At 39.7% G+C, this 25,715-nt stretch overlaps 1 protein-coding gene across 1 annotated transcript; it reads left to right on the top strand.

Annotated features, from left to right (window-relative positions):
- The first annotated feature begins 93 nt into the window (after window positions 1-93).
- On the top strand, window positions 94-19,230 carry cep78 (centrosomal protein 78). Its single transcript, XM_028578969.1, has 16 exons — window positions 94-292; window positions 1,762-2,030; window positions 2,223-2,398; window positions 2,704-2,776; window positions 2,885-2,988; window positions 3,143-3,317; window positions 3,445-3,558; window positions 3,934-3,998; window positions 4,126-4,228; window positions 5,174-5,279; window positions 7,406-7,448; window positions 7,883-8,020; window positions 8,177-8,254; window positions 8,723-8,904; window positions 13,426-13,585; window positions 17,989-19,230. The coding sequence occupies exons 2-16, from the start codon at window positions 1,769-1,771 to the stop codon at window positions 18,583-18,585; spliced, it is 2,376 nt and encodes a 791-aa protein (XP_028434770.1). The 5' UTR covers window positions 94-292; window positions 1,762-1,768; the 3' UTR covers window positions 18,586-19,230.
- The last annotated feature ends 6,485 nt before the right edge of the window (window positions 19,231-25,715 follow it).

Raw genomic sequence — 25,715 nt, 5'->3', positions numbered from 1 at the left:
AAATACATATTACATAAAACTGGAAGTAGCCGGCTCAGTCCATGTCTCAGCCAATGGTCTCAGCCATGGATGTATTAAGAGAACGGTCTCAGCTCCGATAGGTGGCAGCAGGACTCTGGATGGACTCACACAGAACACAGTGAGGAAGAGTGGTGGGCGAGGCTTTGCTGGCACAACAGCGCTACTTTTGATCGCTCGTCCACTGTCCACATCTTCAACAATAACAGAAGTAGACAGTGGTCAAGGACAACCGAAAGAACAGTGCCACGACAATAGAACCTTCATGTGAAAGGTATATTATGTTGTTTTATTTCGATTAAATGTTATTTAATAATGCATGTAAGTACATACAGCAAAAAACGACCGCCGCGGCTCGTTAATAGCGCTAACGTTAGAGTCTCCTTCATTACCAACGGTTGCTAGGAGCTTAGCTTGCTAACGCCACTGTCGGAACTATCGCTGACTACTAGCTAGCTAGCTAAGCTACACTGTACATTTCAACTTAGTTTCTAATTAATGCTAGCCAACCAAACTATCTGTCAGCTTTTAAGTTACTGTAAGGTTTAAAGTTGACTTTCAGGCTTTACATTGAAATCTGTGACCCCCGTTATCTCAGCAAGAGGAAAGTTGACCAAATAGTGACTGGAGAGGTGTTGGCTAGACAGAACTATTCACTACTGGCCATCGTTTTGTGATATCAAAGCTCTCAAAATATGGGTATACGTGCAGTTTAGTGTCCCAAATTATTTTCCAAAAACCCAAATGATGAGGGTCTTATTTGAGACAGGTTGCCCTAGCCCTAGCCCTAACCATAACCATAACCCACCTGTTAAACAGGTGGTTTAGCAGGTTCATAATTAAGGACATTGTATAGGGAATTTGGGACACTAAACTGCACGTATGCCCAAAGTATGTACTCCTACGTTTCCCTACCGTTTTAGTTAACACCAATCAAAACCAATCAAATTGTTTTACCCTATATGCATACGGGGCCACTATTTGTGGTGGAATTTCCAGCTTACGAACTCATCCTATGTATGTTGAGACCGTTGTACCCCAGGTCTCATTCAGGTCTCATTCAGGTCAGTGTCCAACATCATCTCATAACCTTTCTTAGGCAGAGGAGTAGTTCAACGCTGTGTCTCCATAGAAGACGGGAGACCTAACAGCTGTATGATAACACAGTGCTGCCTCAAGAGCTCCCATCCTGCTCAGGTCATGGAGAAAGTTACCACATAACACATTCTGTCTGTGCTGAGGTATTTGGGTTAAGCATTTGAGTTTACGGCGCCCGCAATATATTTGTTTACATTGAAGGTTCAGCTAAACTTAACGCCTCCAGCATGAGTTTAAATACACTTTCAGGAAGACCTAAACTTCAGAGAGAGTCAGGACAGCACGACATGATAACACATCGTGGTTAAACTGTACTGCCTGCCTACGTTTTCTCCTCAATTGAGATTCCATAAAATGTTTCTGTGTAAATCATGAAAGTCTTGCGAACCTTCTTCACGTATGTGAAATGAGTTGTGCTGCTCCTGACTTTTTCCCTCACAACTATTTTTGGTAACCGATATCAAAATATTTACTAATACGACCAGAAACACTTTGGAACAGATGTCTAATCACGTTTTTAATACAGTTTTCTCACCAGCACCAGAGCAGTATTTCATCTCATGGTATTATTAATCTTGAATAATTCTGACTAGTGAAAAGTTTGCCTAATGGCTTTAAAAAAAACGTTGTCTTCTTTTTTTCTAGGTCAAAGATGGTTCAAGACAGTGCTCACATTCGGCGGCAGGGTGCCCAGGACTTTATGGCATACTATGACTTTGCCTGTGCCAGACAGGAATCAGTTCCTCTCCCCGCTGTTAAGATGAACCTTGACAAAGGGATGCTGGACTTTAATGGAGACAGGGTCAAACTCACAGACTGGCCACCCATTCTCAACTCTATCTGCATTAACAAACACCTGCACCACATTGCAATAAGTAGTACTTACCAAGCCAGTCTTGCTTCTGGAGACGCAGGTAAGGCAGAATATAAACCTGGTGCATCAATAAATGGTGGGAAAGAAAGTTTAAACAAAAAATGTATACCCTCTTAATTACTTGTTATTAATTACTTAATACTTAATGTTATTGAAACATGTACTGGATTTGAAACTTAAATGACTTACCAATGTTGCATTTAAACATGAATCATATGACCACCAATTTCAGATAGAAGGTACTATAAGTCTAGCTTCAGGAAGAAGATCCCAGCCATTCGCTCTAAGGACATGACATTTAAGTTGTGCAAGGCCCTGAGAGAGTGTATGACTGTCTCTCCCAACCTCAAGACTCTGCAGCTTAATGGACTTCCACTGAGACACAGGGACCTCATCACCCTGACAAAGGTAAACAATTGCCTGAGAATATATTTTGCAGTCCAAACAGTCATGTTTAAACCATTCTATTGCTGTTTTGTTACTTATTCAGAGAGACTGAGTCGTAAGCTCATTAGCATTTACTCCCTCACTTTTTTTTATTTACACAGTGGGGACAATTTCTTAGCTGTGAGTGTTGAGAATTAACTAATGATAAACTGTAGTGAATATTGCAATGTGTGTGACATACAACCTGGGTGAATATTGGTTTAAACAGATGCTCTGTTTAAGAGTGGAATTTGGTAAAAATGAATATATGTTTTGTTTAATTTCAGGGTTTTTCAAAAAGTATTTCCTTGGAAAACCTATCTCTGGCTAACTGTCCAATCTCTGATGAGGGCTTAGAGGGTATGTACATTTACAGTATTATTTCCTTTTATTGTCCAGAAAGCCTTCTCAGGATTGTAGTGTATGTGAGCATGTTGTCTTTGTGATTTTCATTTTCATATGTTTCAGTCATTTGCCAAAGTGTGAAGTATTCTTCAAGCATCAGGGCGGTAGATTTCACAGGATGCAATCTCACCTGGAGAGGGGCAGAACATATGGCCAACATCATCAAGGTGCAATATGTAATTTATAAGACTTTACCTGGCATACTATTTTGTGCCAATTTGTGTAATGTATCATTAATTGTAAACCCTGACCCTATTTTAAAAAATGGCCTGTATAAAAAAAAAAAATACATATTCGTATAAGAGTGCAAGTTTTTCTCAGCATCAGGGAATGCAGAGGCATGGCACTGCATGGGCGGAGTCTCTGAGGTATCGACAGCCACAGTTTGAGGGAATGGGAGGTCTCCGCCGTGTCACCCTGAACTGTAACACTTTAATTGGGGACCGGGGTGCTGCTGCTCTTGCGCATGAACTGGCAGAGGACCTTTGGGTTAAAGGTTAGTAGGTGTGTGGGTTTGAGAGAAATTCAATGAGACAAAGAGAAGTTTGTTTTTAGCTGCTGTTTTCCTTTTTGCAGGAATTTTGCTCATGTTTTCTGTTTCCGTTTTGTGACTTGTTGAACAGCTGTTGACCTACAGAGGTGTGGTCTGTCCAACGAAGGAGCTCGTCGTTTGCTAGAAGCCTTGAAAACAAATTCTGCTCTTTGTGTACTGGATATTCGTAGTAACCCTTTAATTGGTAAGAAGCTACCTCAGCCAAAGTCATAACATTTTCTAGATTTTTTTTTCACACTGCATAGAACAATATGATTTGGAATTATTGGTATGTTTGTTTCACACATCACTTTTGTATTGTGGGTGTAATAAACATTGCAGCCTCTAGGCGCAGCTAGTGCACTGTTAGATTTTTATTTAGCTGTGTATTTGCATTGTGCTAATCCTAACCAGTTTTCAAGTATGTTGTGTTTTCATACTGGAAAAATGCCATAATTGCTCTCTAATACTATACTTAATTTAGTACTATAATTGTTTGAAACATATCTAAAAAACAAATATATAAATCTCTCGACAAATATTTTTTTCAAGGTGAATGTTTTTTTCAATTCTTTTACAGACAAGGTCCTAATTAAAACTATACTAGAGAAAGTTCTGATGAATGCTCATGGACAGTCACCAGAGGTGAGTGTCTTGAGCTGATTTCTTCGTTCAAAGTCTAAATGAATGATGATGGTGTATTTGCATGCTTGCTTCATATTTGTTACAAAGTTGTGCCCATGGCTTGTGTCTTCCTAATGTTTTACTGTAGTACTGCTGGATCAAGCCTGCAGCCTCAGAGCCACAGAGAACTTCTGGTCCAAGGAGGCGAGCACTACCCAGTACAGCCAGAGGAAAAACTGCTTTTAGGATAGGTATATGTGTATATTTTTCTTGTTTCTCACAATGCTACATTTAATTCTAGGCACCTGTCTGTGATTTCAAACAGTTGAGGTCATTGTATCCCTTGTCAGACCTAACATACTAAAGATATTTGTGGTGGTGGCCACACAATCAGCCCACACAAATATATTGATCTTTTCTATTTTATTGACATTGGGAAAGGTTTTACCTCACCACTTCATCAGGCTCATAAATAGATCTAGTTTTGTTGCTGTACGTGACATAAACTGTATACGTCAAACAATGTCAAATTTCCGACTCCCAAACTGCCAACTTGGTATTTTGTATTTAATCGGAATGCAAATCCGCAAGTCTCCAGCCTGTGCAAAAGCAAGAACAACCTTAAGTGTTGGATTTCTTTGATTCTGTTTTTATAGCGTCTATTATCTCATACCCATATTGTCTTTTTCTGACTTCTCACCTTTTGGCTTTTAAGTCATCTGGAGACATGGTAAGAACTTTATCCTGTTCTCCCTTTGTTACTCCAGACAGCTCTGCTGACTGGTGCAAAAAAGTGTTTGATACAGTTTAGATGTCTTCAATAGAATTATTTATATGACAACATTTTGTAGATCCTCGCCTGACACCAAAACCAACACTTTTAGATACTTTGGGTTTCGATACCCTGTAGTAAATATCAAAAGTAAAAGATGACGAGTGCCAGGATGTGTCGTAACTGATAGTAATTTTCCACTGGACTCGTCCGCCTTAATTCTCTTTTGCCTGTGATGTTTAGAACCTGCTTTTTCCAGATGTAAAGCACCTCATGGATCCACCCAGCGTATCACTTCCTTACTACCCGTCTGTGTGTTCTAAAACAGAGGCCAATAGCCAATTTTCCAGAAAAACTCTGTGTGGCTTAAAGTTTTTCGGTTTGTGAATTTCCAGTTCTTTACATGGCTCTCTTTGTGGTACAGCCCCTCGTAAAGGAACTTCTCCTTCAGGTGTTGCTCCGACACAGAAGCCCTATTCCCACTCCGGTTGTGTGCCTTGGCGTGCTGCTGCACGAGCTGGACGCCAGAGGTGAGGACATGCTGGCAAACCAATTTACTTTTAGTTCAAAATAAAACACACTATTCACATGTACAGTATTACTAAGGCTGAGCAATTTTATCGATTCTGCGATATAAATCGATATTTTATTCCCCAAGAAAGTATCGATTTTTATGCCGCGAGTATTGATACATAAGTCTCATTCAGATCCCCCGTGTTGTTTACCCCCGTTCACGTTGCAGGAAGAGCGATTTGGTCAGCCAGCCACTAGTGTCGCTGTAGAGCAGCCAACGTCAACTGGCAACCCGCCGCCAAAGCTTTTAGTCTGGCCCCCAGAATAATCATGAATTCAAAAAATGTAAAGAGGAAAAATGCGTTCTGTTATTTATCATTTCAAGCATTTAGAGCAAAAAAACAGCCCTTGTATTTACATCTCTATTCACATGCCTGGATTCTGTACAGCGATGACCGAGCTCCACACACACAGCTGAGCCGAGGTGTGTGTGTGTGTGTGTGTGTGTGTGTGTGTGTGTGTGTGTGTGTGTGTGTGTGTGTGTGTGTGTGTGTGTGTGTGTGTGTGTGTGTGTGTGTGTGTGTGTGTGTGTGTGTGTGTGTGTGTGTGTGTGTGTGTGTGTGTGTGTGTGTGTGTGTGTGTGTGTGTGTGTGTGTGTGTGTGTGTGTGTGTGTGTGTGTGTGTGTGTGTGTGTGTGTGAAAGGTTAAAACACGCAGCACCTGACTGGGAACGATACAGAGTTACCAACGGCCGCTGGGGCAGATGAACTCACGCTAGTCTCTTTTCTGTAAATAGGCTACAATTAAACCTTTGTGAGTAGAAAGTCAATACTTATCAATGCACTCACCTGTGTAGACCGGCATCAACATGTAGAAAGCAATATTTCAATCTGCTCGGTCTGCTCAGTCCACTCTTGTCCACCGCGCTGTTTTACGCAAACACAGCTCTACTCTGCAAATAGCGATTTTTATACAAACGAGCTAAAACTAAAGCTGTCGGTTTGTAGTCTAACTGTTTATCTTAGGTTGCCGGGAATCTGGAAATTTTGACAAATTCTTGTAAACCTCACTAGTGGCTGAACAAACCAAACTCTCCGCTAGAGCGGACAATCTGGAGCTACTTAATATGCACGTGAATGACGCAATTGTTATGTTCGAGTGATGATGATGATGATGGTTGTATTATTTTGCAACAACATCGTTTCATTGCAAATGAGGCATACATGACGAGTGCATAGCCTGCTTATCAGTCCATTCATCATTAAAGCTGGGCTTCTGGCTTTTCCACGTCAACTTTTTGCTTCAGCCTCTTTGACAGTGACATGTTTACCTGACAACAGCCTTTCTTTCTGCAAGCATTTTCCACCTATCAGGATGCTGCATACTACAATAATGTTTCCATAATCACAGACTTTAACCATCACTCCTCAGTGAACTGCCTCCTAGTCTGAGATCTTTTTCTAGTTAAAGAGCCAGTTATCATTAGGGAGTTTCCATGTTTTTTAGGAGTTTGCTCACACTAATAGGCCTACATGTAAAAAAATAAAATAAAATAGCATTAATTCAGTAAGAAAGTGAAAAAGAATATGCGTATTAGGTATAAATTCATTTTATTTTATTTTATTTGAAAGTCCGGCCGCCACAGTGCTTAGAAAAATTCTGAAAAAAATGTAGTTGATGATCCCTGCTGTAGACTCTCTGTCCAGTCAGAGACATATATTGTGTAATTGATGTTTTCAGTTCAATTAATTAAATCCAAGTAAATGGAACACTCACAAGATGTCACAAAAATCACTTGGTCCCCTTTAAATCTTTCAGAAAATAATGTAAGTGTATCGAATTATATCGAATCGTATCGTTGGCCGAATATCGTGATATATATATATATATCGTATCGTGAGCTGAATATCGTGTAACGTATCATATCGTGAGATTAGTGTATCGCTACAGCCCTAAGTATTACATGTATTATTTTAATTGCCACATTGATTGAACAGTTTTTGGCTACATTTTCAGAACATGTCTCTTCAACCAACCAGAAGTGAACATACTGTAGGTTTTTTTACAAAACATTCACCAGGTATTGCTGTGATGGCGCTCAGTGAATCAAAGACTAATATTATGTTGGATGCCTTTGTTGCAGAGGTATGCCTCCTGGAGTTTGTGTGATCAATCAAAGCTTCCAGGTAAGTTTCCTTTTGTTTATGTAAAGTGTATTACTGTAGAAATGACTGAAATTTGAAAAGGGATCAGAACCCTGCCAAGTGTAATCAAACTGTATTTTCATTAGGGCTGCTCCATCTTAGTCGATTAGTCGACTAATCGGTCGTTTTGGTCTTAGCTTAAATTTCTTTAGTCGATTAGTCATGTTTTATGCTTTTTTCATGCTGAATGACTTATTTCCAAGAAACGTATGAGCACATCTCTGTTAAACACAAGAATTAAAGTGATGCTTTTGCATGACTCTTTGCGGAGAAACTCAGATTTACAGATCTGTCGATCAAATCAACTAATCGATTAGTCAATTGAATGAGTGTTAGTCAACTAAGAATTTCTTCAATCGAGCACAGCCCTAATTTTCATTGTATCATCATTTGTTGAAATACATGGTTTTCATTAGGGTGTAGCCACCGTGAAGGTTACTGTGGAGTCTGATTCAGAGGGAGAAGAGGATGAGGAAGAAGTGGAAGTGGAGGAGAGACCATCTTCTCTTAGTCTCCAGGACAGGATTACCGGACGGAAGTTTGAATATATGCAGGTTAGTCACATCAGGCTGCCTACCAACTTAAAACTTTCTGGAACTTTTTAAGTTTCGTAGACAGGACAATGGGAAAGCTTTTGGACCTTATCAGTTTACTCTGATGAACTTGGAGCAGGCTGTGTATTTGTGTGTGTTCTGATGCATGCCCTGCAGATGGAGCTAAAAGAGTGTCGTCTGAGGCTGGCAGAGGAGCGCAGAGCCAGACTGAAAGCTGAGTCAAGGCTCATGGAGGTAATGGTAATCTCAAAAATACTAACATGATTTTGTCTGTTATTTATTTTTATTCTGTTTCCCTCAACTGCAAACATTTGTTGTGTGCAGCAGTCATCAGTTTGCCTTTTCTTGCAGTTTGTGGACATTGTTATAGCCTTAGTTTTTGAGCTCTTGTCTTGAAACTTTGTTATGACACACTTACATTATATAAATTGAGGGTTGGTCAGCCACACTGAAGTAGGTTTTGGATAATTATGGTCGTTATAACTCAAAATTCAATTCAATCTGAAATTGTGAGAAAGTTCCTTTGATGGTATGTAGAAAGGGCTACTTCCCCCAATTTTGTCATGTCTCAAAACCAACAGACAGTCACAGGGTCTGAGATACAGTACTGTACGCTCATATACATGGTTTTGTAAATGAACAAACAAGAAACTGGCTTCAAGATGCTCTTTTTATTCTGTCTTTTTTCTTGTTTCTATTCAGTATGAGCTGGAGAATGCCCGTCTACGTGACACCAACCTCTCCCTGTCAGAGGCGTTGGCAGCCACTGGCTCTGCAACAGCACCACCTGCTCTCGGTGCTCTTGAAGACGAGGTTGTCCTCGAGAGCATCGAGAGCTCATTTACCAAGTTCCATGCTTTCCTGGATCTCCTTAAGGATGCTGGGTGAGTATTCTTAAACCTGGCCAGTACAGCATTTCTCTTTTTACTTTGACGGTGCCAATTTAGTTCTGGATCTAGGTGGTTTAAAGAATGTCTTTATTTAACTTCACAACTTTCAGTTTCATTATGCATCTCTGGGCATTCAGTTTTTCCATCATTTGGGTCATGTTGGCTTTTCCCACCTGGTGATACCCTGGTTCAAAATAGAGTTTCATTCTGACAGAATCCCCATATAAAGTTGTTTCAACTTCACTATTGCCCTTGTCATATGTTCCTTTTATCTTCTAATTTTGTTTTGAATGTAGTTCTTTTAGGACCACAATAACAATTGTTATTCTCAAACAATCTATTATTTTTTTCAAGGTACTAGAAGCCAAAGTGATGCCTTAAAATTGCTTTTTTGTCAACCAACATTAGAAAACTGCTGACGGTCATGTAATTATTAAATGTTATATAAAACCCAAATCACCAGTATATCCACTTCAACATATGTCATAGGACATATTGGACTCCCCAGAAGAGATGGGTCTCTAAAGTCATTCCCACTCCCTATTGCACGTTCTGTCAACCTGAACAAACTGGAACTTTCCTGCATATGGTCTGGGAATGTGAACAGGTGCATGAGTTCTGGAATAAAACAACATCAATAATATCTGATGTGATAGGATGTCAAATTCCTGCTGACCCGATTGTTTTGTTACTTGACGACTCTAAATTACACCTTCTTGGGATAAAACAGTGGTTGGCGTATTTTCTAGACATAGTTATGCTTGAGCTCTCTACAGCAAGGATTAACAAAGCCAAATCATCGACCATCAACCTATGGAAAAGCACAGCAGCAAAAATATCAGACATAATGACCTCAGCGCCACAAGAACTAGAGGAGAGTGACTAGGCAAGGTGTGATTTCTGTTTGTTTATTTGTTCTGTTTTCCTCACGACCGCAGAGGGTGGGGGGTGGGAGAGTGTTTTTATTCTTGTTCAATTTGTGTTTCTCTGTTCTTTATGTCTAATGATAAAAACAAAAAAAATATATATATATATATATATATATATATATATATATATATATATATTTTTTTTTTTTTTTTTTTGCATTAAAGAAGTAGCCAATGTTTAATATTTATTTTTTACAAAGTATCACAAAGATTGTATTGTTGACTTCCAACAGATCACCCTAAAGTCCCAATAGAAAACCATAGGCAGTTGTGTAAAGCAGGGGTTTTCAACGTTTTTTAAGCCAAGGACCCATTAACTTAAAGTGAGATGTAGCAGGGACTACATATTCTATCAAATTAAGTTGCATATTAAACTGGGCCTACAATAACTGTTAGGGCAACCTAAAGCCTTCTTACATACCCTTTTTTCATAAGCTATTAAAATATTAATTGTTGGCATGATTTTATAAATCATATTAATGTTACACATGTGGCACAGTGAATCTAGGATTAACTGTATCTGTGGGCTGATATCTTAGTGACTACCTATAGGCCAGTAAGCCTATCATCAGTGGGAATTTATATTTGCTAATAATATGTTGGAATTATGTTAAGGCATTTTAATTATTATTATTATTATTTTTTTTTTTTAAAAGACTCAAATTTACAATAATTTGGAGGCCCCCCTGCAATGACTCCGAGGACCCCCTGTTGAAGATCTCTGGTGTAAAGCAAATAAGCTCAGACAAGCCAAGTGTGCGCTACCTGCTCAGCACAAAATGAGGCAAAGCTAAAGTTAGTGATGGATGAGAGTTAAACATCATGTGCACATTAGTGGACATTTTACATTACATTACATGTCATTTAGCTGATGCTTTTATCCAAAGCCGACTTACAATTTCTACACACTATGTCAGTGGTTGCACGCCTCTGGAACAACTAGGGGTTAAGTGTCTTGCTCAGGGACACATTGGTTTTATGTATCGCAGTGGGAATCAAACTCAGATCTCCCACACCAAATGCATGTGTCATATCCACTGCGCCATCACCACCAATGGCATAACTCCAATGGGATACTTGTGTTGCTCCTTGTCTGCTAGTTTTCAAAGTTGGCTAACATGTCAGCCATAAGCCCATAATGCTGTCTATCAAGGCTTTGTTGCGAGACAAACCTCTCTTCATGCAGCTGTAATATTCGTTGATCAACTACTTGATTAATCAACTTTATCATTGATCATAGTTCAAATTTTTTTGATAATGCAACAATAGATGTATTTTGTAATCCTCATTCCGAAATATCACTGAACGATACAGAAAAAGAAGACCCGATTTCGATACATCATGAAATTTGCTATGTATGGAAAACCACATCAAGTTGTGTAGTTAATGTCTATTATACTGGAAATGCATGCTAATCAGAAGTCAACATGGAACTGTCAAGTATTTTAAGACTTTTTGTGTTTTCATAAAGATGAAAAGGACATCTTCTCATGTGACTGAGGGTAAGATGGCAAAAGGCGGGCTACTTTTTGTAAATTGACTCTTTATCGTAGATGTGTTGTTGGATTTCACTTTCATTCTGAGATGCCCTTTAATAACACCGGGCTATTTGTTCTGTTCCTGTTGACTTCTTCTATTTAGAAGCCCTGTTCAAATTAGTTTCTCTCTGACAGGATGAGTTTCACTGTGACCAAATCACCAGTTTTTCCTTTGTTTATTTGAGCCTTTCTTTGGTCATAAATACTTTATCTTGATTTAAATTTATTTCTTTGATTATTTACCTTGATTCATCCTCAAGGGCCATTTAAGGGTGCTGAGTTGTTCTGAAACCATAAGGTGCAGTAAATGGGTGGGGACCAGGATGTACCCAGTATTGTCCTTAAACATGGCTATGTCTGAGGGGCCGTCCACACGGAAACATTTTTTTGTGCAAACGCACATGTTTTGCATCGTTTGGGCCGACCGTCCAGACGAATCCTGTAAACGCACTACCTGAAAAGGCACTTTTTTGAAACCTGGTCTCAGGGTGAAAAAATTCGAAAACTGCTCTTGTTTGCTTCGTATGGATGGTGAATACAAATACGACCCCGTATCGATGATGTCATCGCCACACCCCTCGACCTCTTACCGCACTAGTGCTATTGCACGCCGGTCACACACAACTGCGGTGAAGCTAAGCGAGCATAGACCCTCTCCATGGTCAAACCAGCTCACTTCATCTAAATACTTTGTCTCTGCTCCCTGACACTTCCCTCTGTCCTGCCGGTCCTGGATTCTACACAAGATATATTGCTAACGTTATGTAGCCAACGATAAACATCGCTAAAGAAGCTGCGACGTAGCTAACGTTAGCTGCTATGGTTGTTTATAAAGTGGAAGTAGACAATTTATCAACTGGCTAGCTAGCTAATCTGTCTGTTTATCAACTCCTTGAACGGATTATAGTAACTTTTACCACGGTTTATTGTAGAAAGGCTACCGCCAGAAAACCGTAGATTATCAAAAAGACATCATTCATGGATCATTGATGTTTGTTTGACTGCCGATGTTAGCTAGCAGAGATAACGTTAGCTGTGCTAGCTAGCGCGCTGCATCCAGTCCGATGGCAGACAGAATTGCAAAATTAAAAGCAATCCAACAGCACATTATACAATGTAAACAAAGACACGTTTTCTTGCGGCGGCCTTTATAAAATGAGCAGTGGTGAAAGTTATTATAGTCCATGAATGTATTAAGAGAGTGTTAGTCTAGCTAACCCATGAGGTAGCCAGGTTACAATGGGAAGTGGAAGTGACAATGCTTTTCTCCGTTTTTTTTGGTGAATTTCTGTAGCAGAAACCGCGCCGCCTATAGGCTTGGAATAGGAAGTAGCATGTTGAGTCATTTACAAATGGATTCGTTTGGACGCAACTATTCTTGAAACAAATCCAGGGAAGACGGGTAAAAAAAAGATTGTTTTGGTACGTGTGGACAGGGCCTTACTGTGCTGCCATCATTGTTACCGTCAACAGTGAACAGCTGCATTTGCTGGGTTTCCTGCATTGATAAAAACACCCGACAGTCGTTTATTCTTTTATTTTGACTTATTGGTTCCTCATGTTCCCCACTATTTTATCTTTTTACCCAGTTAACAGAATCACACCAGTATACTTTACAGCCCTTTACTCTGCAGCACTTATTCTCCATTGTTACCTTGTTGTGGCTACTTTTTAAAAAACATCTTAAAGGAGGGGGTCCACACAACAGAAATCTTTTTAATCCTTTTGTTAGTAAAATATTGCTTTATATTTTACTAATGTTACTAATATGCGTAAAGACGCTTGTTGCTATTGATGCCATTCAGTGCTTTTACCAGTGCATCTACTGCTAGTAATAAACATCTCTAATTACATCTTGAAGTAATTAATCTAAATGGGTGTGGCATTTAATTTACATTTGCAATGGAAATAAGGCAACCTGTATGTAAAGTAGCATTTTTTTACATGTACCAATTCAATATCTTAGATTATTTTAGCATACACTTCAGTAATGAATGACTGTGCCCTTAACTTAAATTGATTCCATCTTTTTTTTTTTTTTTTTTTAGCCTCGGTCAATTAGCTTCAATGGCTGGAATTGACAAGTCAGACTTCCACCCTCCGGGAAGACCTCAGTTTTCCTCTACAGTAGGACCACACTTGGATGGTGCATCGCTGGCTGGAGGAGAGTATCGGGTTGTTCGGGCGAAGACGGACGCTTTATCTTTGGTAAGGGTATACAAAGCAATGTTTGGTAAACAATAGCAAGTGCGATGTGATTATGTTATGCCTTCAGTTTTAAGCCTTGGTGCAGAATTACGGCCACTAGAGCCAGTCCCACAATGAGCTTTCCTTAGTATGTGCCATTTCTGTATCTGTAGGTATTGAGGAGGAGAGAGGGGGGGGCAAGGTGGAGGGTGGGGGTGTGGCCTTGACCAACTGCCACTTTGCTCGTTTCAAAGCTATGATGTCTGTCTCTCATGGGTGGGCCAAATTCTCTGGACGGGCAAAGCAGAGAAAGGGGAGGTAACCTTGCTCCTTATGACCTCATAAGGAGCAAGATTCCAGATCGGCCCATCTGAGCTTTCATTTTCTCAAAGACAGAGCAGGATACCCAGGGCTCGGTTAACACCTATCGCCATTCCAAGCCACTAGGGCACCATAGGCAGGCTGTAGCAGTAATATTGATTGGTCAAGTTAATGACCAATCAATATTTGCCTTGTATCAAAGTACAGAGGGCAATGCACACATTAGTGTGCTTGCCAGGCTGACGCCAGGCAGAGCTTATCTGTTAAACAATTTCCACAATTTCTCTAATGCAGGGGTCTTCAACGTTTTTTAGGCCAAGGACCCCTTAGCTGAAAGAGAGACGGAGTAGGGACGCCCTACTACTGCATATATTGTATAAAATTGAGTTGCATGTTAAACTGGGCCGGATGGAGGAAAATTAATAGATTATATATTATTTATACATCATGTTTTAATGTTAAAGTGCCCATATTATGAGAAAATCACTTTTTCTGGGATTTGGGGTGTTATTTAGTGTCTCTGGTGCTTCCACACGCATACAAACTATGAAAAAAATCCATCCATGCTGTTTTGAGTTGGATACGGTTTCTGAATGTGTCCTGCTTTCAGTCTCCGGGTGAACTGTTCAAAATCTGCACGGCTAGCCAAAACAAGCTGGCTAACCGCAAGCATGCTACCTCGTTCTCAATGGCAAAGCACTGCTACAACACATACAAGTTTACCATAGTCTACCAGAACTACTTACATGTGCGCCCTCTTTTAGAAGTCTCCCAGGTAATCCTACCTTGTAACTGACCGAAGTTGGAGAAACAACCTTTCTTTTACTGTTTATGGAGCTAGCTGATATGATGTACATCTGAGCTACTGCGCATGTGCGAGTGCAATCAAAGATAGTACAGAAGAAGAAAAGAGGTCTCACTCTGTAGCTAAAACAGAAACAAGGTGAAAAGAGGAGCTGCAGCAGTGAGAGAGAGCTGTGCAATACAACAAAAATATGGTGTTTTTTGAAAATTAAAGCATGTAAACCTATTCTGGTACAACCTTAAAATACAGTTATGAACCTGAAAATGAGCATAATCTGGGCGCTTTAAACCTATAGGTGGAAGGCACAGTGAATCCTTAAGCCTAATTGTATGGTTACCATGCTCATGAACCGGGGTTACACAAATAACAAATAACCTTGGTTATTAACCTAAGTTTTGAGGATTGCCTATATTCAGTGGTTAAATTGGCTTTTATAGGGAGGGGGAGCCCTTATTTATGGGGAATGGTCGTCATTTAAAATCGCGCCGTAAAATGACTTAATGTGTTTTTACACCAAAGGGGCTCTTTTTCCAGTATTAATGTGTAATGTAGGGTTGATTAGTTAGTCAAACAAAGAGAAATACTTATTACTTTATTATTATGTTTTACCTTTTATAGGCTAATGTTAACTGGCAGGCAACGGATCTCACCCCAGAAAATGTATGAAATCGAACATGTTTGAAAATATTGGTTGGCAAATATGTAAACATCTTTTTAAACAAGAAAATTCTGTTGATTTAAGATCAGAAACCCCTATTATAGCCTTTTTAACAGTGATTGGCTTGCCCAGCTTGTTAATAGCCAGTGTATGTTCATTTTAGCTTCCAGTTTGTTAGATGGCACCAACATTTGCTCTAATCATAACTGGCCTGGCAACCCAAAGGCCAAGGTTTTGCTTCCAGATTTGTGTACTGACTTATGACAGATTTTTTTTTAGCATTAAACACTTCATTTCCTGCATTTTGGTGAATTTCTATGCACCTATTTCTACCTTTTTTCTGAATAAATATGCCTGAAATATCTTTATGTAAAGGGAAACATTACAATCAAAATATAAAAACATAATGGAAAATATTGCAGTAAGGCTGTCAGGCATTCTGTATTGCTTTCATCTATTTATTATCCTTTAGATTGACTTTTGTAATTATATCTGAGTCAGCACACATGTAGCTTAGGCATCATTTATTCTTCCCTCTTTTGCATCTTTTATTGGGGAAGTAACATCCGTAAATGTGCATATGACAATTATTCACCTCAGTGATACATTATTCATTTAATTTATTAATAAACCCCTGGACTATAATATTTCAGATGTTTCAGCAAGATTTCTGCTCATGTCCAAAACTTTGTGCACATTCAAAATATAACTCATCCCATCTGTGTTCTCTGAGATTTGGAGGAGTCGTGATATTTTGTGAAAAATAAAGTTATAATAGGCCATTAGCCCACAAGAATAAAGTCACTATATTTCAGAAAATAATCTATACCTGCACCGTAGTCTGCTGTGCATTATGTGATTGCTCTGCTGATACGGTAGATCTCAGACCGTCTGACAGACACAGAGCCCCGTTTGAGACGTTTAGGGAAGTGGCTGTACGCCGCTCTACATCGGAGGTAGAAACCCAAAATTTATGGCAGAAATGCACGGAGCAAAAATGCGACACATATTCCGCAGCATTTCGACAGCAGAGCGCATCCATAAACCTGAAGCTGCACAGCTTTTTACAGCGAGAGTGGACACAAAGCGTCGTCCGGTTTCATATTTGTCAGTCAACTTTTCAAAATACATTTGGGGCTACACTCAAAACATTCGGGGCTGAAGCCCCAGCAAAATGTTTGATGCTGAAGGAAACGGAGCTGAGCTCCGGCAGGGTGTGTTGTGGACCTGAGGAGGCGGAGCTGCGCTCCGGTGTGTTCCGGCCCAATTTAACCTCTGCCTATATTATCGTGTCTTTTGTTGATTTGTTCTACTGGAGTTCCTAAGTGTCTCTCTGTCTTTAGTAGTAGCACTAAATTCATTGGCTGTATCCCATAGGGTTGGGCAATGTCCCCTAAATTGGCAGTTGACGATGTTTACAGTAAAACGTTGTGATGGACAATGATATCGTCATTGTCGGGGGGGTTTCTTTTTTACATAAATATTTGTTTCTACTACTAACAATTAACATAGAAACTGTTGAGGCTATCCTAAGCCTCGGTATGGATGGCATGGTGTTCTCAACACGTAGCAAAAGATCTTGAGTCCAGGCATTGATTATTGTTGGGTGGTGTTCCCGTTTATTATAAAAAAGTAGAAAAGGAGGTATTTGACATAAAATAGTACTTCACCCAGCGTGGCTAATTAATAAAGTGCAGGGACTTGGTCAGTGCAGTGGGTGCTCACGGCTGCGGTAAGAACTGTGTGTTCCCCACCATCCACACCTTGCTCTCACTGATTGCCACACCTGCAGATATATCCAATTCAGAGTGACATACCACACCCAATGCAATACTCCCCCAAGTGGCTAGAATAAATATAAACTAACTTAACTAACCAAAAAAGGTGAATATAAATGGCTCCTACAGAAACAATCTGACATACATTTAAATGCCCTCTGTAAATAGACAGTATTAATGCGGGCGCTGGTAGGGGCAGTAAATAACCACTTGACCTACTTTCACTTAACTACGGTGCCGTAAAGTCTAGACTCAATCAGATGTCTGTGATCTGCTTAACAACAGTAAAGTGGAACATTTGCCTTAAACAGAGCGACACTAATAACCTAATATATCATTACTGAGTTTAAACTACAGTCTTGGTTATATTAGCACTGAATAACTCATTCAATAAACAGAAACCTAACTCTGCACGTGAACAGATGCGCAGTATTAGCTCACACGTTAAATAGCACCCTTGTGAAATAGCCAACTGTTGCTAACGTACATTCATAAATCCTACATAACATCGTCATCAGACTTACTTATTGATGCACGCACACAGTAGTATCCACAAAGTTAGTCCAATGAGGGGATAAAGGAAAGTGTGATAGCGTTCCACGTTAACGCTTTTTTCTCTCTCACTTGAGACCGCTTTGTCCAAGCCCGCAGAGCATGGTTACCGCATGCTGATACGTTACTAGTCCAGGTAGCGTTTGTCTGACAGGGTGGGGGGCGTGGCATCACGATGGTGGCTCTCCATCGTGATGCCGGTCAACCATATTGTCCATCGGCACAACCCTAGTATCCCATTAATTAAGAGGTTCATTTAATAATGTGTCTCTTCCCTTTTTCTCTTCAAACCTCCAATTTCTGTCTTCAGGTAGGCCGCATCCTGCCTGCTCCCCCTGGTAGACAGACTGACACCACCACTCCCAGATTACCATCCTCTGTCAGGGAGTTTTTGTGTGAAGACAGGCCACTAGATGTGACCTTCATTCAGAGTTCTGGACCTGCAGGAGACCCTGGTGCAGCTGGAGAACCAGATACACATTCAAAGCCTGATACCCAGCGGGACTCCGGTTCTGAGCACAGTTTACGTAGCCAAAAATCCTTTGATAAGGTTTCCCTTAGTCAAACTTTCCAGACTCAGCCAAGCCACCCCAAGAGCAACAGCAACTCTCACAGAAGCAACGGTTCCCATGGATACAGCTTCAACAACAGCTATGCTCACAGTCATTCTTCCCATAGCAACGGGTCTAATGGTGGATTGTCGGTAAGATCAAGTGTTGGTGACATTATCAGTGACAGGGCAGAGTCTGTGGAATCAGTGGGGTCAGGGAACAGGAGAATGAGAAGGTTAGTGACAGTTGGTCAGTCAGGGTCCGAAGGGTCCGAGGGAAAAACCTTTCCTGGAAGGGAGTCTCAGATCAGGTCTCTGGGCGGTCTGGCAGGGCAGTCAGACGATGAATCCTTCTGACCCCCTCTGTCTCTCAGTGTCTGATCTCAGTGCCTTCTCCTTTTAAGTTCTTTCTGTTACTTCTTATGTATTAAGTAGATTGTATAGATCTCTTCTTCAAGTATAGATTTCTTTTTAAATCTTTGGAAGAAGCAAGATAATTTGTACATCTTCAATCTTACTTATTTCATTTAAAGGAGAGCGCATGACAAGTTAATTAATCATCTTGTTGCATTGAAGCCAAATCACAGAGTTGAATGTCCTACCAAATTTTACTTACGGATTAAGACAAATGTGTGGAAAAAAATGCTATGTATATTTTTGTATTTACATTTGACCCATTTTTTTGCAGATGCATTTTGCACTCAGGAGTATGTACAGTAAAACACTTTAATTTAGTAAATTGTGATAGTAGATATTTTGGTTTCTAAACTAACCCCACCTCAATCAAGTCCTTTTTTCAAATCAGCAAATCAAGTTTCTACCAATTTGAGCCTGTGATTCTTTGTGTACCATTACTCATTTTATGCCTGTTTTACACAATATTTTTTATTATTTTTTTAAAAGGTGAATGCTGATTGTTTCATTGGTTGTTGATGTTAGGATATATTCTGCACTTCCATAAAGTCTGTATTTTTAAATAAACGTAAATTAGCAGTTTCAAAATGTGTTTCTGAGAGTTTCAAAACTGACCCTAATATACCCTGTTTATGCCATTAACACATGCAACACTAACAACTAATACTGAAGTAAACGTTCACTAATAAAATCAATGTGTTGTGACACAAACCCTGAAAGTTACTGAGAGTATTTATTCTCATTCCTGCGTTTTGCTAGAATTTTCCTATTACCATACCATGCACTCTGTTGTGCCAGGAAATGTTTTGGACCTGCAACTTTTTTTTGTGGAGAATGTACATAAGCTCCCTTAACAGGCCCAAAATCTGTTTACTACATTTTGCTGTTTACAGTCTCTTTTGGACCTGTGTCCTGAGAGACAAAGAAATGGGACCAAAGCATGATATTCTGTGGGTTACAGCAGGACACACTGTTCTTTTGGTGTATGCGTGTTATCCATTACAAGTGAACACCAAACAGCAGTAAAAGCCAACAGTACAGCTCTCTGCAAAGGTGACTAGGAGTGCATCAAGTATTTCATTTTTAATGTCTTCTCAGTGCTACCTAATCTTTTATTCTTGTTATGGTTGTTTTTTGTGGTACTTACTGCAGTGAAAGTTAATTATAATAGGAACAAAGATAGAGAATGAAAGTAAATATGTCAAAACAGAAATTATGAGTTGTAGAAAAGGTGGCAGACCCAGGTCTGTTTATGGAAACAGGAAGCTGAAGTTTCTGTTTACTAACCTGGGGTGTGGTGTTCCTAGTCATTCTAAAGTTCCTCCTTTTAAGTTGAAAGGACTAATGAAAATGGTCAGTTCAGTTAACTGTGTCTTATGACTGTTCTGACACTTTAACCCTTTAGTTGGACCATTTAGAAAAAGCCACACATGGAAGTATTAAAAAAAAGAAAAGAATTAAAAAAAAAAAGTATAAAAATCTAAACAGCTCAGAATTTAAATGTTCAAGTATTTGAATAGAATTGAAAATCTGAAAGGCCCTGAAGCTGCAGAGCAAGGGCTTTATCACTCATGTAATAAAACAATGGACTGTCATGCCACACAGTCTTGATAGTACAGCATATGTACCATTTGCTGGATGAATGAGTGTTTCACTATCAATGTACTGAGGCTGCTTCGATAAGTGAATAATCAAAGCTTTCCCGCTTCTTTCGGTTTCCTAGGAGATTCTACAACACTGGCTTATTGTTAACATCACCGGAAACAATCCCAGACTCTTCTTTGCACTTTCAATCTCCGCACCGCCAGAACTAAGTAAGGGGTTAGAAAAACTTTGTGAAAATTGTTGTCATGTTTTATTATCTTTACCATAACTATAGCTGCTCCACAGATATGGAGACTACTGCAGCAGCGCTAACAGAGAACAGTGTGTGAGGAAAAGAGGACAAAGAGAAAAACAATCTAAGTGGAGATGGTTTGACGAAGCTGTCAACAAACAACAAAAGAAACCCAATGTGAAAACTGACACACTTCCAAATATTTCAGTAAGACAAAATCAGTAGACCATTGTTGTTAGCCTTTCTTGCCAAACCTTCTATCTGTGCCAGCAAGATATATACAAAGGTCAACATCTACACTGAGAAAATTCCATTCATTCTGCATTCTTGTCCAAAATGTCTTACAGTAAGTGCATTCAAACTCCATATGAACAACAGCTAGATAAAATAAATATAAAGGAACCACCATATGAAAAGTAACATAAAAATGCAACTTGTGATGGAACATATTATATTAGCAGTATGTCTGACTGCATCTGCTCACTTTGTGAGCTCCAATTGCGCCAAATGATAAGTGCATTGAACTGCATGGGCATTGGTCAAATAATTAAAAGGAATAGGTCACTAACTCATGAAAATTGTATTTGCTCATGTCAGTTGAAACACTGCAGAGCTGCCAACTTTTCCCAAAACCTTGGAGTGAGATTTGATGGGGCGAACCCAAATTTTACTGCATACAAAGAGAATTTCTTTGGCTCATTCAGCATCATTACTGTCAGGGTTTAAATTGTGATTTGTTATGTTGGGGGGGCTCTCCTTAGGGGGGTCCTGGGCTATGCCCCCCCCCCGGGATTTTTTTGAAAAATAAACCATTAAATGGCACTTTCTGGAGAGTTTTGTGCAAAGAAATGGAAAAGTCAAGTCTTGCATGATATGTGCAAAACTGCAAACTTTGCATTGTTGTAGTCTCAACAGGTATTTAGGGCATTTAGCATTTACATTACTGTTAATCAGTCATCACTTGATGATACACATTGTATTACCTTGTTATGATATAAGAAGTGACCCATACAATGTGCCAAACATAATGTGCTACATGAAGAGACAGTGCAGCATATGACAGTAGCAACAGCTGAGAAGATTTGGGTCTGTGGTGACCAGGTCCACCTCACACAAACTTCCTTCTCCCATTCTCTCTCTTTACTACTACTACAACACACACACACACACACACACACACACACACACACACACATACAAACAAACACACACCAGTGGTTCTCAGTGTAGGGACCAGGGACCCAAAGTTAAATTAACATTGGTCTACCAAAGGGATTTACTAGGACCACTGAAATTCTAAAGAATGAGAACCACTGATTTACATACATTATAATCCTTTAAAACTAAATAAATAGAAATAACCATTTTTTTGGACACCAGGGGGACTGGTGGCCAAAGACCAAACCTCATTATGTTAGGCAGTGAGGGAAATTCATTCTTCAATCAAGGCCTTTCCCCACCACAAGGTGCAGCAGAAAATAGACAAGACAAAAGACACAGCATGGCTCATTTTGTGCATGTGTTATATCACAACCTTTCTCAAACTTTTTTTGTGCCAAGGCCCAGTAATGTTTGGCCCTCGTCCTCTGTGCCTCACTTACTGTATGTAATTTTTTTAGGAAAAGAAAGACTATTTGTTCATTTTATGAAACATTTAATGAATTATTTACAGTTCTGCACAGAGATTAGAGAAGCCCAATAGTGGCCCAAAGTTTCCTAGTATCTTCCAACAGGTAGATCAAGATAAACTCATCTTTCAGGTATTTGACCGACCGGGTTGACACTTCAGCATGAGAAATCGGGGGTGTGGCACGTGAGCGTGTGAAACCAATCAAATGCATGTGTCTCACGGCCAATGCGTGAGAGTTGGCAGCCCTGGAAACACTTTTCAGGTGATGGCTGAGCGTTACTGCGCAGCCTCAAACTGAGCTTGACGACGTAGATGTGACGTTGCGCAACCTGCTGTGCCAAGAGAAATCTCAATCATTCCGAATCTTGCAGAGACGGAGAGCGTAGGTATATGTTAGGAGATAACATAGGCACAGGCTAATTATCGCTAACTAAAATAGTTAACATTAGTAATTAAACTTAAACAGCTAATGTAAGTCAAAACTGCCTGCGAGCTTCTCCTGACTATATGGTAATTTGTCTACTATGGACAGAAAGTCGCATGGTTATGACACAATCGTTAGCCTATTTTTACAAAAAACGCCTGCTACAGAGCAATAATGTGAGATATAAGGTAATGGAGCCTTTTATACATTGTCATGTTTCTTTAGAAATAAACAATGGACAAATAAAGTTTTTAAATGCTTCAAATGTAAAGTTATTCGCTGTCAAAGTGACGCAAAAATGAATGGCAGTCAATGGAATGCTAACGGCAGGTGATGGCTTATTAGCATCAAAATGGCTCCATAGGAGGTACGCTTTGCGGAGGCTCGCTTACCCCCTTGCCACCAAAGCGCTGCAACTCGTTGATGCCGCTGTCGCTGCTACGTCACCCGGATCGTTGGTCTGATTGGTTGAAGGACCATCCAACTACGCCCAGAGGCATTTGAGTAGCGTCCGTTGGTGACGCCCCTTTGGAAATGAGCTGTGAATGAACCTTGCCCGGATTAACCAGGCTAGTAACTCTGATTACAACCAGAGGAAACAGAACAAAAGCCATGTTTTATAATTTTGTCAATTGACAACCACAAATGAATAAGTAATTAAATGCAGCAAAACATAAGGGTATCAACCACAATCAATCATCACTTAAATCACACAATCATGCCCTTAAATGAGTTGTCAAAAATTGTCCAGAGTTACTACATATCATCACAGTGTCAAACTTCACAATCTGTTGCATGACTAATATTCAACATTCTTTAAAAAAAGTATTTACTGTTGGAGATGAAGTTTATCATTTCCCATCTTAGGAGTATGCATGCACATCCAAACGAAAGAGGGAGGGTGCTCTGCTGTTGCGTTCACAATCTGTGAAAACGGGCCTTGTTTCAACACAAAAAGCTCAACACTCCCTTGTATGTTATTCATGTCGATGAGTCCACACCCAGCTGACACTTGTTTTTGTTTTATTGAAGAATTAATCTTCTGATAGGATCCACCGTTATCACTAAATTAACAAGCCAAATATCAGAACTTATCATCAGATCAAGATAATTATAGTATCCCTTTCCGTAGAACATAATTTGCCCAAACTGCCTTTTCAGTAAAAGGGGCACAATTATGGAACTCTCTGCCAGACCACTTGAAATGTATCCCAACATTAGCCACCTTAAAAAAAAAAAATAAAATTGTGGCCAAATCGGGAACAATCTTGCTCTCATATTTAGTTATTACACTGTGCTCTCTCTGTATACTTTCTTTCCTTTTTCATTTCATTCCATTTTATTTCATCTCTCAGGTAATGGAGCCTTTTATACATTGTCGTGTTTCTTTAGAAATAAACAATGGACAAATAAAGTTTTTAAATGCTTCAAATGTAAAGTTATTCGCTGTCAAAGTGACGCAAAAATGAATGGCAGTCAATGGAATGCTAACGGCAGGTGATGGCTTATTAGCATCAAAATGGCTCCATAGGAGGTACGCTTTGCGGAGGCTCGCTTACCCCCTTGCCACCAAAGCGCTGCAACTCGTTGATGCCGCTGTCGCTGCTACGTCACCCGGATCGTTGGTCTGATTGGTTGAAGGACCATCCAACTACGCCCAGAGGCATTTGAGTGGTGTCCGTTGGTGACGCCCCTTTGGAAATGGGCTGTGAATGAACCTTGCCCGGATTAACCAGGCTAGTAACTCTGATTACAACCAGAGGAAACAGAACAAAAGCCATGTTTTATAATTTTGTCAATTGACAACCACAAATGAATAAGTAATTAAATGCAGCAAAACATAAGGGTATCAACCACAATCAATCATCACTTAAATCAGTGGTTCCCAACCTGGGGTCCGGGCACCCCCAGGGGGGGCGGCAAAGATCACAGGGGGGGCGCAAGTCTTTATCTGGTTTGACGTTGAGGTAAAAATGTTAAACAAATTATGATAATACACTAGAATATCTAATGTATACAAAAGTCTTTATGAAAACTATATATTTTGTTGTATCCTCATTTTTCCTGCCGCCACGGCATCACTATTTTATGAATGAAACATGGCGGAGAAACAGTGCTGATAACTGCTCTGTATCAAAAAAGAAAGTAAGGCTCTATCTCGAGAGTTACCTCAACTTCGGTTTCGGGCGGGGGGCTCAGCTTTTCTTAGACATGAGTAGGGGGGGCGCCAAGGAAAAAAGGTTGGGAACCACTGACTTAAATCACACAATCATGCCCTTAAATGAGTTGTCAAAAATTGTCCAGAGTTACTACATATCATCACAGTGTCAAACTTCACAATCTGTTGCATGACTAATATTCAACATTCCTTAAAAAAAGTATTTACTGTTGGAGATGAAGTTTATCATTTCCCATCTTAGGAGTATGCATGCACATCCAAACGAAAGAGGGAGGGTGCTCTGCTGTCGCGTTCACAATCTGTGAAAACGGGCCTTGTTTCAACACAAAAAGCTCAACACTCCCTTGTATGTTATTCATGTCGATGAGTCCACACCCAGCTGACACTTGTTTTTGTTTTATTGAAGAATTAATCTTCTGATAGGATCCACCGTTATCACTAAATTAACAAGCCAAATATCAGAATTTATCATCAGATCAAGATAATTGTAGTATCCCTTTCCGTAGAACATAATTTGCCCAAACTGCCTTTTCAGTAAAAGGGGCACAATTATGGAACTCTCTGCCAGACCACTTGAAATGTATCCCAACATTAGCCACCTTAAAAAAAAAAACAATCTTGCTCTCATATTTAGTTATTACACTGTGCTCTCTCTGTATACTTTCTTTCCTTTTTCATTTCATTCCATTTTATTTCATCTTGTCGTATTTTTAATAATGTAAATCTGTATTTTTATTTCTAACCAAAAGCCCTACTAGGGACAAGTGTCGTGAATTAGCTTTGGCTAAAAACACTGTGATATCAGATGACTGTTGAAGCTTATCAGTGTTTTTTGTATCTGTCCTTATCTAAATAAACCTTTAATACTAATAATAATAATAAAGGTCTTCTGGATCAGCTTCCATCCAGTTTGGCACATGGTAATCATCACGTCCTCTTATAAAACAGGTGCCTTGACAGGGCATTCAAGGCTGTTGCTTCATTATTACATAACACTGGATGT

The sequence above is a fragment of the Perca flavescens genome, chromosome 5 (assembly GCF_004354835.1).
Source record: "Perca flavescens isolate YP-PL-M2 chromosome 5, PFLA_1.0, whole genome shotgun sequence".
NCBI classification, from domain to species: Eukaryota; Metazoa; Chordata; class Actinopteri; order Perciformes; family Percidae; genus Perca; species Perca flavescens.
Note: the sequence above shows the minus strand (reverse complement) of the source record. Positions and strands in the feature narration are given on the sequence as shown.

Excerpts from the sequence above, each read along its gene's own strand:
- cep78 (XM_028578969.1), top strand. The coding sequence starts at position 1,769 with ATGGTTCAAGACAGTGCTCACATTCGGCGGCAGGGTGCCCAGGACTTT. Across the intron at positions 2,031-2,222 it reads TCTTGCTTCTGGAGACGCAG|ATAGAAGGTACTATAAGTCT; the intron begins GTAAGGCAGAAT and ends CACCAATTTCAG. Across the intron at positions 7,449-7,882 it reads TGATCAATCAAAGCTTCCAG|GGTGTAGCCACCGTGAAGGT; the intron begins GTAAGTTTCCTT and ends GGTTTTCATTAG.